The sequence below is a fragment of the Carcharodon carcharias genome, chromosome 4 (genome assembly GCF_017639515.1).
Source record: "Carcharodon carcharias isolate sCarCar2 chromosome 4, sCarCar2.pri, whole genome shotgun sequence".
NCBI lineage: Eukaryota > Metazoa > Chordata > Chondrichthyes > Lamniformes > Lamnidae > Carcharodon > Carcharodon carcharias.
Window position 1 is genome coordinate 67,853,157 of NC_054470.1, and position 16,006 is coordinate 67,869,162.

The following is a 16,006-nucleotide window of genomic DNA, read 5'->3' on the forward strand; positions in this document are numbered from 1 at the left end:
AAGCAGGCTTGAGGTTTCAAACCATTAGCAATCAAATCAATACACACTGCCAGAGTCAGAAAAACAACTTCAAAAGGGCTTTACAATCCAACTATTCCACAAACCAAGCCTATTGCATCCTTTTTTTAGGCAGTCCTTTGGGATTGCGAATGACTTGCTTCCACTCCGGTTCAGTGAGTTCTGAGATGGCTGATAAGTCTAATGCGCGATGTGCATACAAGCCACATGGAGGGCAGATGGCGTTTGAAGAGTCAGGTAGATGAGTTATTTGGAGGGTTGTGTGCTCTCTGATGCCTCAACTTTGCCTCTGAATGCACTAATGAAGTCTCTTGATGTGTTCAGTCACAAGCCAGGGACTCCAATGGATTAGTAGGATCTAAAGTGTTTCCACTGTCCTCCCATGAGTTTCCTGCCACAACTGAGTTCTGAGTAAAGCAGTTGCTTCAGGAGTCTGGTTTCAGGCCTATTAATGACATGACCTGCTCAGTGAAGCTAGTTTGCATGATTAGCACCTCAATGCAGGGTAAGTTGGCTTGAGAGAGGACCACCATTCTTGCCACCGGATTTGGAGGATCTTACAAAGGCACTGCTGGTGGTACTTTTACAGTATTTTGAGATGCCTGCAGGTTGTGCAAGTCTCCTCAGCCTAAAGGAACATGTGAATCATAGTTGTCCAATAAACCATGAGCTTAGCTGTGGATTTGAGATCCTGGTCCTCAAATACTCTTCCCCTCAGTTGGCTGAAGGCTGAGCTGGCACATTGGAGGAGATGGTGAAATTAGTCTTCTATGTCTGCCTTCGTCGAGAGGAAGCTGCCAAGTTATGGACAATGGTCCCTGTTTTCCAGAATCTCGCAGTTAATCTTAATCAATGGGGGGAGGTGTTGGGCTGTGGGAGTTGGTTGGAAGAGGACCTTAGTTTTCCAGGTGTTTAGCGAAAGACCCATGTTCCAATATGCTTTGGAGAAGGAGTAGATTATGACAATGACCTGGAACTCAGTTTCTGAGTGGGCTTGCCGTATATACTCTTGAAGGGTGGTGACAACTTGTCAACTAAAATGTTCTGTTTCTGATGCAATGCTCAGTCAAAAACACATTTTTTCAAGTGTAAACTGTCTCTATTTCACCGGAATTGGTATAACGACACAGATCTTCCTGCCAGTGGTAAAGCTGTTGAGTATGCTACTACTCAGGACAAGCAGCATGAGCTTCCCGCACACCACAATGCCAATGAAGACTCGCCCTCTTTTGATGTCACAAGCTGAAGCCATGCCCTTGGGGTCTGTGTTTAGCTGAATGACATATACGTTGTTTTCAACGTCAGCTGGACTGAGGTGAGGTGGGTGGGGTTGGGGGTGAAGATGGGAGCAGGCAAGCAAAAGGGATGGGGAGAAGAGCCAGAGGCATCCATGTGGAGGTGGTAAAAGAGCCAGGAGTGTGGGCGCGGGTGAGGGGAGTCGGAGGAGCAGGATGAAAAGAGAAGCCGGGTGCTAAGTGTAGGAGGTCTGCCAAATGAGTTGGGTGCAGGGGGGGAGGAGCTTTAGGGGTGGCAGAGAAGTCAGGTGGGGAGCTGGGGGTGCTGGCATGAGGGGAATCATGTGTAACATTTTTATTGCACAGATCAATTTCCTGCCTGACAGATTTTGCTAACTTTGCTCACTTACAGCTGTGCCAATCCCGTTCTAACAATTTGCACATAAAAATTCATACAAGTTGAGGGCAAACATGCAAAATGTTTATGAATGAATGGCTCTTGTCATTTTCAGAATAGGAATAGCAGCGTGGGCTCCTTCAGGACCCTTCAGGAGAACTGCACCTTCCACGTTTCAGAGTTAGTGGCTTCTCCAGTGGCTGTGGTGCTGTTACAGATCGCTTTAGCAGTGAACTTCTGCTCATTCCCCACAATTGGAACTGCAAGATTTGAGGAGAGGCGATGGCGTGGTGGTCGTTGGACTAACATTCCAGAACCTGGGTTCGAATCCTACCATGGCAGATAGCACAACTTGAATTTAATAAAAATCTGGAATTAAAAGTCTAATGATTACCATGAAACCATTGTCAATTGTTGTTAAAACCCATCTGGTTCACTATTGTCCTTTAGGGAAGGAAATCTGTCATCCTTACCTGGTCTGGCCTACATGTGATTCCAGACTCACAGTGGTTGACTCTTAAATGCCCTCTGAAATGGCCTAGCAAGCCACTTGGTTGTACAAACCGCTACAAAGTCACAAACAAGAAATGAAACCAGACAGACGACTTGGCATCGACCTAGGCACCGGAAACAACAATGGCAGTCTCAGCCCTATTGACCTTGCAAAGACCTCCTTACTAACGTCTGGGGGCTAGTGCCAAAATTGGGAGAGCTGTCTCGCAGACTAGTCAAGCAACATCCTGACATAGTCATCCTCACGGAATCATATCTTATGGACAATGTCCCAAACACCACCATCACCATCCCTGGGTATGTCCTGTCCCACTGGCAGAACAGACCCAGCAGTGTTGGTGGCACAGTGTTATACAGCTAGCAGGGAGTTGTCCTGCAAGTCCTCAACATTGACTCCAGACCACATGAAGTTTCATGACATCAGGTCAAACATGGGCAAGGAAACCTCCTGCTGATTACCATGTATCGCCCTCCCTCAGCTGATGAATCAGTGCTCCTCCATATTGAACACCACTTGGAGGAAGCACCGAGGGTGGCAAGAGCGCAGAATGTACTTTGGGCGGGGGACTTTAATGTCCACCAAGAGTGGTAGCACCACTACTCACCAAGCTGGCCGAATCCTAAAGCACATAGCTGCTGAACTGGGGCTGCAGCAGGTGGTGAGGGAACCAACAAGAGGGAAAGACATACTTGTCCTCATCAACCTGCCTGCTGCAGATACAACTGCCCATGACGGTATCAGTAGGAGTGACAACCACACAGTTGTGGTGGAGACGAAATCCTGCCTTCACATTGAGGATATCCTCCATCATGTTGTGTGGCACTACCAACGTGCTAAATGGGATAGATTTTGAACAAATCAAACAACTCAAGGCTGGGCATCTATGAGGTGCTGTGGTCCATCCACAGCAGCAGAATTATACTCGAACACCACCTGTAACCTCGTGGCCCGGCATATCCCCCACTCTACCATTACCATCAAGACAGACGATCAACACTAGTTCAATGAAGAGTGCAGGAGGGCATACCAGGAGCAGCACCAGGTGTACCTAAAAATGAGGTGTCAACCTGATGAAGATATAACACAGGACTACCTGCATGCCAAACAACATAAACAGCAAGTGATAGACAAAGCTAAGCGATCCCACAACCAACAGATCAGAACTAAGATCTGCAGTCCTGCCACATCCAGTCATGACTGGTAGTGGACAATTAAACAACTCACTGGAGGAGGAGGCTCCACAAATATCCCCATCTTCAATGATGGAGGAACCCAGCACGTCAGTGCAAACAATAAGGCTGAAGCATTTGCTACAATCTTCAGCCAGAAGTGCCGAATGGATGATCCAACTTGGCCTCCTCCGGAGGTCCTCAGCATCACAGATGTCAGCCTTCAGCCACTTTAGTTCACTCCAAGTATACCAAGTAACAGCTGAAGGCACGGGATACTGCAAAGGTTATGGGCCCTGACAATATTCTGGCAATAGTGTTGAAGACCTGTGCTCCAGAACTTGAAGCGCCCTTAGCCAAGCTGTTCCAATACAGCTACAACACTGGCATCTACCTGGCTTTGTGGAAAATTGCCCAGGTATACTTTGTACACAAAAAGCAGGACAAATCCAATCAGGCCAATTACTGCCCCATCAGTCTACTCTCGATCATCAGTAAAGTAATGGGAGGCGTCATCAACAGTGCTATCAAGCAGCACTTGCTTGGCAAGTTTGGGTTCCACGAGGGCCTCTCAGCTCCTGATCTCATTACAGCCTTGGTTGAAACATGGACAAAAGAGCTGAACTCCCGAGGTGAGGTGAGAGTGACTGCCCTTGACATCAAGGCCGCATTTGACCGAGTGTGGCATCAAGAAGCCCTAGCAAAACTGGAGTCAATGGGAATTGGGGGGAAAACTCTCTGCTGGTTGGAGTCATACCTAGCACAAATAAAGATATTTGTGGTTGTTGGAGGTCAGTCATCTCAGCTCCAGGACATCACTGCAGGAGTTCCTCAGGGTAGAGTCCTAGGCCCAACCATCTTCTGGTGTTTCATCAATTACCTTTCTTCCATCATAAACTCAGAAGTGGGGGTGTTCGCTGATGATTGCACAATGCTTAGCACCACTCGTAACTCCTCAGATACTGAAGCAGTCCATATCCAAATGAAGCAAGGCCTAGACAATATCTAGTCTTGGGCTGACACTTGTGTGGCAAGTAACATTTGTGCCACACAAGTGTCAGGCAATGACCATCTCCAACAAGAGAGAATCCAACCAAGGCCCCTTGATGTACAATGGCATCACCATCACTGAATTCCCCACTGTCAACATCCTGGGGATTACCATTGACCAGAAACTGAACTGGACTAGCCATATAAATACTTGGGCCACAAGAGCAGGTCAGAGGCTAGGAATAGTGTGATGAGTAATTCACCTCCAGACTCCCTGTCCACCATCTACAAGGCACAAGAGTGATGGAATACTCTCCACTTGCCTGGATGAGTGCAGCTCCCACAACAATCAAGAAGCTTGGAACCATCCAGGACAAAACAGTCCTCTTGATTGGCACCACATCCACAAACTTTCACTCGCTTCACCACCAATGCAGCAGTGTGTACAATCTACAAGACGCACTGCAGGAATTCACCAAGGCTCCTTCAACAGCACCTTCCAAACCCACGACCACTACTATCTAGAAGTACAAGGGCAGCAGACACATGGGAACGCCCCCACCTGCAAGTTCCCCTCCAAACCACTCACCATCCTGACTTGGAAGTATATCACTGTTCCTTCACTGTCGCTGGGTCAAAATCCTGGAACTCCCTTCCTAACAGCACTGTGGGTGTACCTACACCACATGCACTTCACTGGTTCAAGAAGGCAGCTCACCACCACCTTCTCAAGGGCAACTAGGGATGGGCAATTATTGCTGGCCCAGCCAGTGAGGCCCACATCCCATGAATGAATAAAAGAAAACAGAATTGGAAAATCTCTATGTATTGGCTTCTGGACTCTGACTCTTGGATTGGTTACACAATCACCTTCCATTTCTGAACACAGCATCCAGACACTTAGTAGACCTTTGGTTCATGGCCAACCTCCTGTAATCTCTCCTTTTAAGTCAATGGAGCCCTATTCCTTTCAATCACTTGTTTAAACAGATTTATTAAGATAAAGGCTAAAAACATTAAGATGTTACTGCACCACCCCAGCTTGCCAAAGTTGCATATTTCAAACATCATAGGCAGCCATGAAGCACTGTCTGTTGCTCATGCACCTTAAATATTTTCTGAAAGCCACCAGCTACCAAATAAACAAAGCCAAATTCTTCAGTTAGCATGCCCTGTGACATTAGATTCCCCCAAGAATATTTTGAGAGTAATCAGATCATTGTTCTCCCCTGCTTTCACAGCACTTCACAGAGAGATCCCACAGATCAAAATGTATCATCATTTAGAGACACTCAGAGAAGGGGTAGAGAAGGTAACAAACGGCAGAATATTTTTCTTGTTTCATTGAACAAGTGGCTCTTCAGTTTCCAGATCCCGAGAAACCTGATAAGTGAACTATATTCTGATAAACATAGCTGCTGTCTGACTGATATGAGACTCCTGTCTAACAGCACCATAGCTGATTCTTCCTTGCTCAATCAGGGGGAAACAACAAATAGTAGTCAAGTGAGTAACACCCATATTCATACACACTGCTGCAACTTTAATACAACTCAGTCTTATGTGACTTTAAAATGAATGGCATCAATTCGTCACATGTGGTGATCTCACAAACATACTGGACAAGAATATGCGAGTGAACCCCTCATGCACCCTCCTTAAAGCAAGTATACACAGTGCTCCATGTGTAGACTTATCAAAACCTGATATAATTGCTGCAAGGTTTCCTTATATAGGGTAATAGGCCATTCAGCCCAACCAGTCCATGCCGGCATTTATGCCCCACTCAAGCATCTTCCCATCTTTCCTCATCTAAATCTACCATTGTAACCTTCTATTCTCTATTCCCTCAAGTGCTTGTCTAGCTTCTCCTTAAATGCATCTGTACTATTCACTTCAACCATTCCCTGTGGCAGCAAGTTCCATATTCTCACCAATCTTTGGGTAAAGAAGTTTTCTCTGAATTCCCTATTGGATTTCTTGGTGACTACCTTACATTGATGATCTTTAGTTATTTTCTTCCCCACAAGAGGCAACATTCTCACTATATCTACTTTATCAAAACCCTTCATAATTTTAAAGACCTCTATTAGGCTACCCCGCAGCTTTCCTTCTTCAACAAAGAAGAGACCCAACTTTTGCATCCTTTCCTGATCTGTATACCCACACATTTTTGGTATCATCCTTGTAATCTTTTTTGCACCCTCTCCAATGCTTCTAATATCCTTTTTATGATATGGACACCGGACCTGCATGCAGTGCTCTAATTGTGGTCCAACCAATGTTCGCTACAGGTTTAGCACAACTTTCCTACATTTCAATTCTATCCCCCTAGAAATAAAGCCTTGTGCTTGATTTGTTTTTTATGACCTTGCTAACCTGTGGCACAATTTTTAGTGATTGATATATTTGTACTCTGAGATTCCTTTGTTCCTCTACCTCCCTTAGACTCACACCTTCCAAGTAATAAGTGGCCTCCCTATTCTTCCTACCAAAATATACCACCTCACATTTATCTGTGCTAAACTTCATGGGGAGAATTTTCTCCCCATCCGGGGTTTTGGGGGGGGTGGCGGGGGCGCGGTTGTGCGGGGACAGGGGCGGGAGTGGGAGGGCACACAGCCTGATCAGCTGGGTGCCTCCATTTTATGCAGGCTGGCCAATTGAGGCCCACCCAGCATGACATGCGCCCGGAAGCGCTGAGCGCTCCCCATGCGGTGGGGGGTGAGGTTGCCTGAGTTGGGAATGTGCTTTTTCATGCATGCACACCAAAGAGAGTAGAAATGTGCCTCAGAGAGATTAGTTTTAAGTTTGAACAGTTTAATAAAGTGCTGAAAAATTTTTTATGACATGTCCCCTCATGTGAAACTGTCACATGGGCTGGGACATGTGCATTAATTCTAATAAATTTTTTTCCGAAAATTTTAGATCATTCATGAAACCTCATCCTGCCTGTGGATGAGGTTCCATGAAAAATACGAAGGCCGTCTGGGCTCTTCGCCTGCCCGGCAACCTTAAGGTTGGACGGGCAGCTCAGCTGATTTGACTTATTTGCTTTTTAACAGGCCTCAATAGGCCTTTGACAGTTTGGCGGGAACAGCCGAGTCAGCTGCGCACCCACTGAACTGAAACTCTAAATGACGCACGGTGACATCGGAATGCACGCCCAATGTCAGCCTGTGTCATTTTATGCATCAGCGAGCGGGCCCCGCTCCCACCCCTGCCCGGCGAGACGAAGATTCTGCCCCATTTCCCAATTATTTGTCCTTTCTGCAAGATAATTCATGTCCTCCTATAATTTGTTGTGGTCTTTCTCAGTATTGCCTATCCTGCCCCAATTTGGTGTCATTCACAAATTTAGAAGTTGCTTTTACTCTTATTTTTATACTCCAACCCCCTTGCAATAAAAGTGAATATAGCCTTTGCCTTAGTAATTGTTTACTGTACCTGTGCGTTAACTTTCTGTGACTCCTGTAGAAAGACAATCAAGTTCTTTTGAATGTCAACATTTACTCCCTCCTTGTAAAAAATATTGCTTTTCCACTCTTCCTAACAAAATGGATAATTTCATACTTCCCCACATTGAACAAGAAGGTGGCAGATGATGTAAAATCACTTAACCAGTTTACATCCTTTTACAACCTCTTTGCTTCCTCCTTACATCTTACTTTCCCACCTTGCTTTGTATCTTTGTAACTTGGATATATTACAATTAATCCCTTCATCTAAAATGTCAATGTTGATTGTAATTAGCTGAGACCCAAGCACTGATGCTTGTGATACTCCACTAGTTACACACTGTCATCCTGAAAATGGCCCATTTATTCCGACTCTGTTTTCTGCCCACTACCTAATTCTGAATCCATACCAATATATTACCACAAATCTCATCAGCCTTAATCTTGTGTAGCAACTTATTGTGTGGCACTTTCTTAAATATCTTCTGGAGATCCATTTACACCATATTTTTCACCCAGAGGGTGATGGTGGGAGTCTGGATCTCACTGCCTGAAAGGGTGGTTGAATCAGACACTCTCATAATGTTTAAGAAGAATTTAGATATTCATTTGCGTTGCCATAGCCTCCAGGACTATGAACCAAGTGCTGGAAAATAGGATTAGTATTGTCAGGTCTTTGTTGACCAGCGTGGACATGATGGGCTGAATGGCCTCCTTCTGTGCTGTAAACATCTATATTCACTTCACCATTATCTGCCCTCTTTGTTAAAACCTCAAAAAGTTGGTAACAGGTTTGTGAAACTTTCACAAAACCCTGTTGACCCTGCCTATGTATAGTGATTTTCAGTGTGTCCTGTTACCAGGCCTACGTCTTTCAACTGTTCCAATCATTCTTCCAGACAATAAAGGGTATGTTGCCTGAAATGTTGAGGCCCACCAGTTCTTCTGAGGAACTCATTTAAGATAACAACTGCTCTTTTCAGAGCAAATTTTGTAACTGTAAAGTTGTCTTACCCAATGTTACTGCTCTCATCATGAAAACCTTCAAATAAATTTTAAATGCAAGTTATTGTAGTTGCTGAATATCAAGGTAATTGAATAAAAAGTCAGAAACTAGGCGTTCTACAATGAGAGACTCACCTCCTGACTCCTCAAAGCCTGTCCACCACCTACAAAGCACAAGTCAGGGTGTCATGGAATCCTCTGCACTTGCCTGGATGATTGCAGCTGCAACAACACTCAAGAAATTTGGCGCCATCAAGGACAAAGCTGTCTACTTGATCAGCACCTCATTCGCTTGCTTAAACATCTGCTCTCTCTGCCATTGACTGCAGTCTGTACTACCTAAAGGATTGCTATGACAACTGTTCCTTCATTATTGCTGGATCAAAATCTTAACTTTTTAACTAATAGCATTAAAGGAACCCTTCACCACACAGACTGCAGTGGTTCAAGAAGGCTCACCATCTTCTTAAGGGCAACTAGGAATGGGCAATAAATGCTGACTTAGCCAGCAACAAAAATGAATTTTAAAAAGACAATATTAACATACAATGCTATGTAGCAGTAGTATATACAGGTCGATAGTTCACACTGGCAGCAGATGCTGTGTCACCAGAAAAAATACAAGGAATGTACTTATTTAGTGAGGTGAATCAATAGGGGTGATCGTTTCTTTGCTATACTTTGGAAATCACATTTGGCAACAGTTAATACTTACACGTACAAGTATACAAACACGCATACACAGAGTTATGATTTATAACTCAATGTTTGGCACAGTACTTTAGATATCATTTAAAGCTAGCATGCTATTCTTGGAACTGTTGTGCTATTGAGTAAACAGAAGGATTTGCAGCAATTTTCATTTGTGCCAAAGGACATCATAAATCATTAGTCTAAAGTTCCCTTTCTTGCCACTCTCAGTTATCAATTAGGTGCATTTGTGAAAGCAACTGCACTATTTCACAATATTTGCTCTGGGCCTCGAATCCCAATTCAAAGCTTCACATAGATGGTATACATTGCGTATTTGATATTTATGTAATAGACTGATACATATGAATAATGCAGAAATATCATAGCTCAGAGCTATGTTGTCCTGTGTAAAATTTAAAATTTGTTTAATTTTAAATTTATTACCGGAAAAGTCTCAAAGGATACATGATTCCTGTGCACTCTTTCTGGTGATGCTTTTCTGTCACCGACCTAAATACTTATGACAACATTCTCATTCAATTTGGCTATGTCAATTGTTACAACGTACAAGTTCTGATCACTGCTTACAGCTTAGTAAAATTATTTTTCTTTAATGTCACAGACAGAGCAAAGTACCATAGGAATTTTCCAGCTTTATACTCCTGACATGGTGCCTCACGTGCTAAGGCTTCATATTGTGCAGAGAATTCCCTGGAGGTTTCAATTTTCTAGCCTCAAAAATCATACATCTGGGGACCAAAGCCAGAAGATGATCCTTGATACTGTTGTGTGTAATTGGGTTGCCTGATCATTCCAGCTTGTGCTGTAAACTGGATAAATAAAATGGGTACAATGAGACAGCATGCAAAGATAAACCGTTTTGAACAAAAAGGGTTAAGGATACAGCTCAGAGATATGGTTACAATACTCTGATTCCTGTTGCCATGTGTCAAGTACCTCACAAGATCATGGCTCCAGTAGTGAAATAATGTGATAGGAACATATGAACAGGAAGAAGCCAGATGGCCCCTCATGCCTGTTCTGCTATTCAGTTACATCAAGGCTGATTTCCAGGCCATTTTCCCATCTTTGTACCACACCCAACTAAATTCTATCAGTTTTAGTCCCGATAGCTCCAATTGTGCCAGCCTTCACAGCCTTTTTGTGGGAAAAGAATTCTACACTTCTTTTGGGTGAAAATGTGCTTCTTGATATCACTCCTGAATGCCTACAGTACTAAGAATATGCCTCCTTGCTCTCGACTCCCTCACAAGTAAAAATAGCTTCGCTGTATCTCCCTTATTGAATTAGTTTATCTTTTAACCACCTCTCAAACTTTAAAATTCAAGTGAATACAATCCAGATTTATGCAACCAGTGCTCAGTTTAACCTTATTAGCTATGGTATCATTTTGGTAAGTACTGTACCCTGTATAGAGACAGTATATCTTTAGATTTTGTGCCTCAAGCTGAATTCGGTGTTCCAGGTGGGAGTATTGCCATTTTGTTTTATTTTCAAAGCAGTTGTCGTGCAGTGAAACTCTGCTTGACATTATACTGGGGTATTTGGAGCTGTCATTAAGATAGTGGATGTAGGAATTTTTCGTATGAACATTTATCCATTAGCTGCTCATATCAGGCATCCTAATTTCCTAAAAAGCAGAATGTCTTGCGCTGTTGGGTGACTATTATATTTGGTTTGTACCGAAGGTGTTTCAGTGTCTTTCACATTTCAAAGTACAACTTTGTTAGGGACTATATGATGCCAGTTACATTGTCACTCTAGTCTCTGATGGTGTTTTGGTCTGATGGATGTCTGACACATACAGAAACGCAGTATCAAATTTACAAATCTCCAAATTGAGCCACAAAGACTCATCCAGCTTACCCATGTCCGAGTTGGCAGAGCTAAGTTCTAGGGATTCCGATGTGGGAGGAGGGCTAGCTAATACTGGAATTGAAGCATTATTTGTAAAGACTCGGTAAACTTTCACATGTATGCCAATGACATTCAACATCAACTCTAAGGCTGTTGCCATACTAACTAAATGCTAGTATGATATCAAATTCTGGATGAGGTGACATTTCCTTCAGCTCATGTTTACAAAACAGAAGGTGTCCTTTTGGTTTCCATCAACCCCTTAGATGCCTTTGACTAACCTCCTGAAGACCTCCAGCTGTTCTCTGCTGTCATACAACCTCAGTGCCATATTTTACCCCAAGCTGAATCTTTTTACCCTGCCCCTGGTTTGCAATGGGACAGCATTGATCTCTTTGTGGAATATTATTTACTTATGACACCAGTCCCACCACCCTCCCTACCCCCACCACCCTGCCACCCCCACCACAACCACCAACATTGCAGCTCCTAATCACACCTTTTTGGATTAATTTCTCAAAGCCCTCCTGATGAGCTCAACCCTTTCCAAATTTGACCTAGTCTAGGAGTCTGTCACACAAAGTTCTGGATAGCTATCATCCATGATCTTGCAAACTCTACCCTCTGACAACATACCAACATATTGACTGAAAGCCACATATGCTAATCTTCAAAATCCTTCCACTGTCTTGGTTCACTTGGTGAGCCTAGCCTTCTTCAGCTCTTTGCCCTGGTGACAGTTCTCCTCTCTAATTCTCTGGTTCTTGCCTGATCTGGAGGCCAGCCAGTTATCCGCTCATCTTCTCTCTGCAATCCCCTATCTTGACTATCTTGTCTTGTTATCTCTGGCCTCATCTCCAAAGCAAATCCATTTGCCTTCAGTTACCCCTTCCACACACATTCCTAATCTATCATTTTTCTTACAATATCCATTTCCTAGTTATTAGTGTAGTTCGAGGTTTTTTTTAACCTGTAAGAGGTTTGAGTATTTTAATCATTGTGCTTGTGCATTTTAGCAATGATTGCAAGTGCAACATTTTAGCCAGGATCTTGCTCAAGTAGGTTGTTAGTTAAACATTTTCAAGTACCCTTCAGCACTGTTTTGCAGCATAACTTGCTGGAAATGCAAGCTGGGAAAGGCATGGTGTGGGCACCACGATACCTGGGCATTAACTGATGGCAGGACCAACAGTGTATCACCAACCAATGAGATTTAAGGATTGAAAAAGAAACAGAGGGGAAGGATGGAGAAGAGGGTGAATTAAAGTCAAGTCAGGTACAATGATAACACCTGAGGGAATAATGAGGGGGAAAAGATTGTGTTATGGAGAGGAGAGTGGCAGAAAATAACAGTAAAAATTTTTAAACTGGCATTTTAAAAAAAATCTCTAACAATTTACTACATGTAGGAAGGAGACTGAGCATTTTATAGTTTGCCATTGTGAGATTTGAACTCTTGATACTCTTTCGAGTACAAACCTGTTTCCATCTGTTTCAGATGAAGTCACATTGTTCCATAGTTTGCCATTGTGAGATTTGAACTCTTGATCTTAGGGTTACAAACCCAGTGCCATAACCACTTGGCTATTTAAGCCAAGCACTGAGCATTTTATAGGGTACCTTATCTGAGTCAGAGGTTAATTGGCAATGCATGAACATCACATTGTTATTTGTGCTCTTAATTACCAGACTTGACTTTCTGAGATTAATGAGCAAATCCAGCAAGTTCTTAAAAATAATGGGCAAGTTGAGGGAGAGATGGCCTTTGTCCAAAGCAAATGGCGAAGATCGAGCCACAAGTTCTGGAGCTTCACAACTCCCTGTCTGTCTCTATCGCCTCAATTTGCCAGCCAATGCCTACATTAATAATACAAAAGCAAACATTCTGGAAATATCAAATAAAAACTGAAAATGCTGGAAATACTCAGCAGAGCTGGCAGCATCAGTGGAGAGATGAAGAGAGTTAACGTTTAAGGCCGGTGATCTTTGTTCAGAACCATTTCTTCTACCTCAATAATGGTGAGAGCCATTAGCCCGCTGTCATTTTTCCAACAAGATTCCGAGCAGATTTTAGAAAACAGCTTAAAAAGTGAAAGAAGCAGTTTATGGAAAAGTGGGGCGCTGCTAGTGTGATCGGGCAGTGCTTGGTGAAAGGGACATGATTTAAAAGATGCAATTGCCGGGCCATCGAGAAACGTGACAGGATCGCAAACCCTTCAGCCGACTGAGGCTGCGACTTCCTCAACGGAGTTCCGCACTCTAATCTCATTCTGCTGCCTTCTGCTCAAATCCCTCTCTTTTCAACCCCTTATCCAAATCCCTTTCCAAATCCCTTTTATTGTTTCTGTCTCAATAGCCGCTTGTGGTTCCATTCCTTGTGTCAATACTCCGAATTTCTCTCGATAATCTTCAATCGCCTGCCCTTGTTACAGACTCGGCTGCCGGTGAAACCCTCTCGCAACTCCAATTCCCCTCTCCTCCCCCTGCAATACCCTTTAAACTGGGCGATTTTTACGGTTTCAGTTGTCGAGGTTGCAATTCCAGTCTCTCTACAAGATCTGCTTCCATCGGATTCTTCACTACATTCAGTGTTCCGATTCTCTCGGATTCACCGACCGGGACGACTGGAATCTGAAGTTTCCGCGCTATTTACGGGAAAGAACATGCCGCCTTTTTTGGAAATTCCCGAAGGTGCCATTTTTCATGTGCAAATATTCTGAGGACGGTTCCTTTCGTCCGAAAGGGGTTTGTGGGGCAGTATTCGATTCCTGGCGGCCAGTCGTGCCCAGTGAAATGAGCTCTTGGCAAACTGAAACCGACCTAAAGTGAACAGGTGGACGAACTGCCGAGCTGGCGGGTTGGGCTGACCCTCGACCTGGGCTGGGGGGTCCTTGAGGGGCTGTTGCAGACCCTCAGCTGTGGCATTAGATTGGTGGGGGGGGGGGGGGGGGGGGGGGTGCGGGTAACTCACGACCTTTATATAATGGGCTTGCTGTCCAGAGCTGGGAGTTAAGAGGAGCAGACCCTTACCTGTCTACAGCGATCGCCGCCATGGAGTAGATGCTGGCGAACATTGAGGCGATGGGGAAGAAGTTGTGGAAGCGGCAGTAAGTGTCCCCGAAATACCAGACGTTGTGAAGGGCGTAAATGAAATTGACCAAGGTGTTGAAGGCGGCCATGGAGGCGTCGGAGAAAGCGAGATTCACCAGGAAATAGTTCGTGACCGTTCTCATCCTCTTGTGAGCCAAGATGATCCAGATAACGATGAGATTGCCAAAGACAGCCACCGCCACCACCGAGCCATAGGCTATGGACCAGAGGGCGATCTGCCAGGAGGGCTGCACGAACTGGTTGGTGTAATTCGCCAAAGGCAGCCGGCTCTGGTTGTTGGGACCTGCCTGGCTCCCGTTGCCCCAAATCATAGTGTAGTTCGATGTCCAAGTATTCATCTTCTCTGAAGATGTTGACTGAGTTCCGAGTGCCCAGCCCAATGTCCTCCTGCTTGCTGGGAAGCCCAGTTCACTGGTGCTCTCTTAACTGGCTAGGGAACTGGTACCAGTGCGAAATCTGGACTTCTGCAGAGGAGCAGGTCCCGCATCTTTTAATCTCTTCTAGGGAGGGGGCGTTTGATGCAATGACACAGGCTGGGAGTGGATAGGCTGAGGTGAGTCAGAGCCCACCCCACCCCCCAGCTTTCATTCGGCAGGCATCAAGAAGGGGCCGTTTCATCTCAGCCCCGGAGAAGCTGGTGGGAAACGCGGGGCGGGGAGAGCAGCGAACTTCCTACCCCTAACCTGTTGGAACAATTGTGCTGGCTTCCAGCAAATGGAAGCATTTGAACATAATCTATATAAAAAGGGGTAGCTATAAGGGGTTAAATGTGTGTAATGTCACCCTCGCAAACGGTGCTTCCGTGTGTTTAGAGTGGGGAGTAATTTTATTCACATAAATTGGCAGTTCCCAGATCCATATACTCAGCCTTTCAGTTATTTCATCCTGTGAGAACGACAAGCAACATTAGTACCAGCTGCATCCCAACCCAGCGGAAGATAAGTGATTCAAATCATTTCTTGGCGACTGAATTTGTAAACTGCAGTTTAATTGTTTCTGAATGGATTTACAGAAACGTTGCATAATCTTTAATTCCCTGTGACACTTCAGGTGAGGGAGTACCGCTTTGCCCTCGGTGATCCCCTTGACATCAAACCTTAAGCCTAAACTCAATCTAGCCATTCACATTGGAACATAGTGAGAGCAATAGGCCACTCAGCCTCTCCAGCCTGTTCCACGATTCTTTGGTGTGTGCCTCAAATCCATTTAACCTCCTTTGTTCCATATTCCTTGATACCCTTAAATAACAAAAATCTTTCAAATCAGTTCTCAAAGCTCCAATTGTTCCAGCATTCACAGCCTTTGAGAGAAGCGAATGCCACATTCCTCCTATTTTTTGTGAGAGTCCTGATTTCACTTCTGAATGCCGAGCTCTGATTTTAAGAACCCTGTGTTCTGAACGTGCTCACTAGGGAAAAAATGGTTCTTTGCATCTACCCAGGTAACAGTTCTAGTGGAAGAGAGCAAAGAGTAACTCCGGAGCCTTGAACAACATTTCTCCCTCAGAGTTTGAAACGGTGACTGATTTCACCTGCTGT

At 44.4% G+C, this 16,006-nt stretch overlaps 1 protein-coding gene across 5 annotated transcripts in view; it reads right to left on the reverse strand.

Annotated features, from left to right (window-relative positions):
* The window catches only part of LOC121277240 (neuromedin-K receptor-like), a 119,609-nt gene extending 104,908 nt beyond the window's left edge, over positions 1–14,701 (reverse strand). For all 5 annotated transcript variants that reach the window (XM_041186433.1, XM_041186437.1, XM_041186436.1 and 2 more), the window contains exon 1: positions 14,388–14,701. In XM_041186433.1, coding sequence (XP_041042367.1) covers positions 14,388–14,590 — 203 coding nt within the window. In that variant the 5' untranslated portion in view covers positions 14,591–14,701. The remainder of the gene's footprint in view (positions 1–14,387) is intronic.
* Between the last annotated feature and the right edge of the window lie 1,305 nt (positions 14,702–16,006).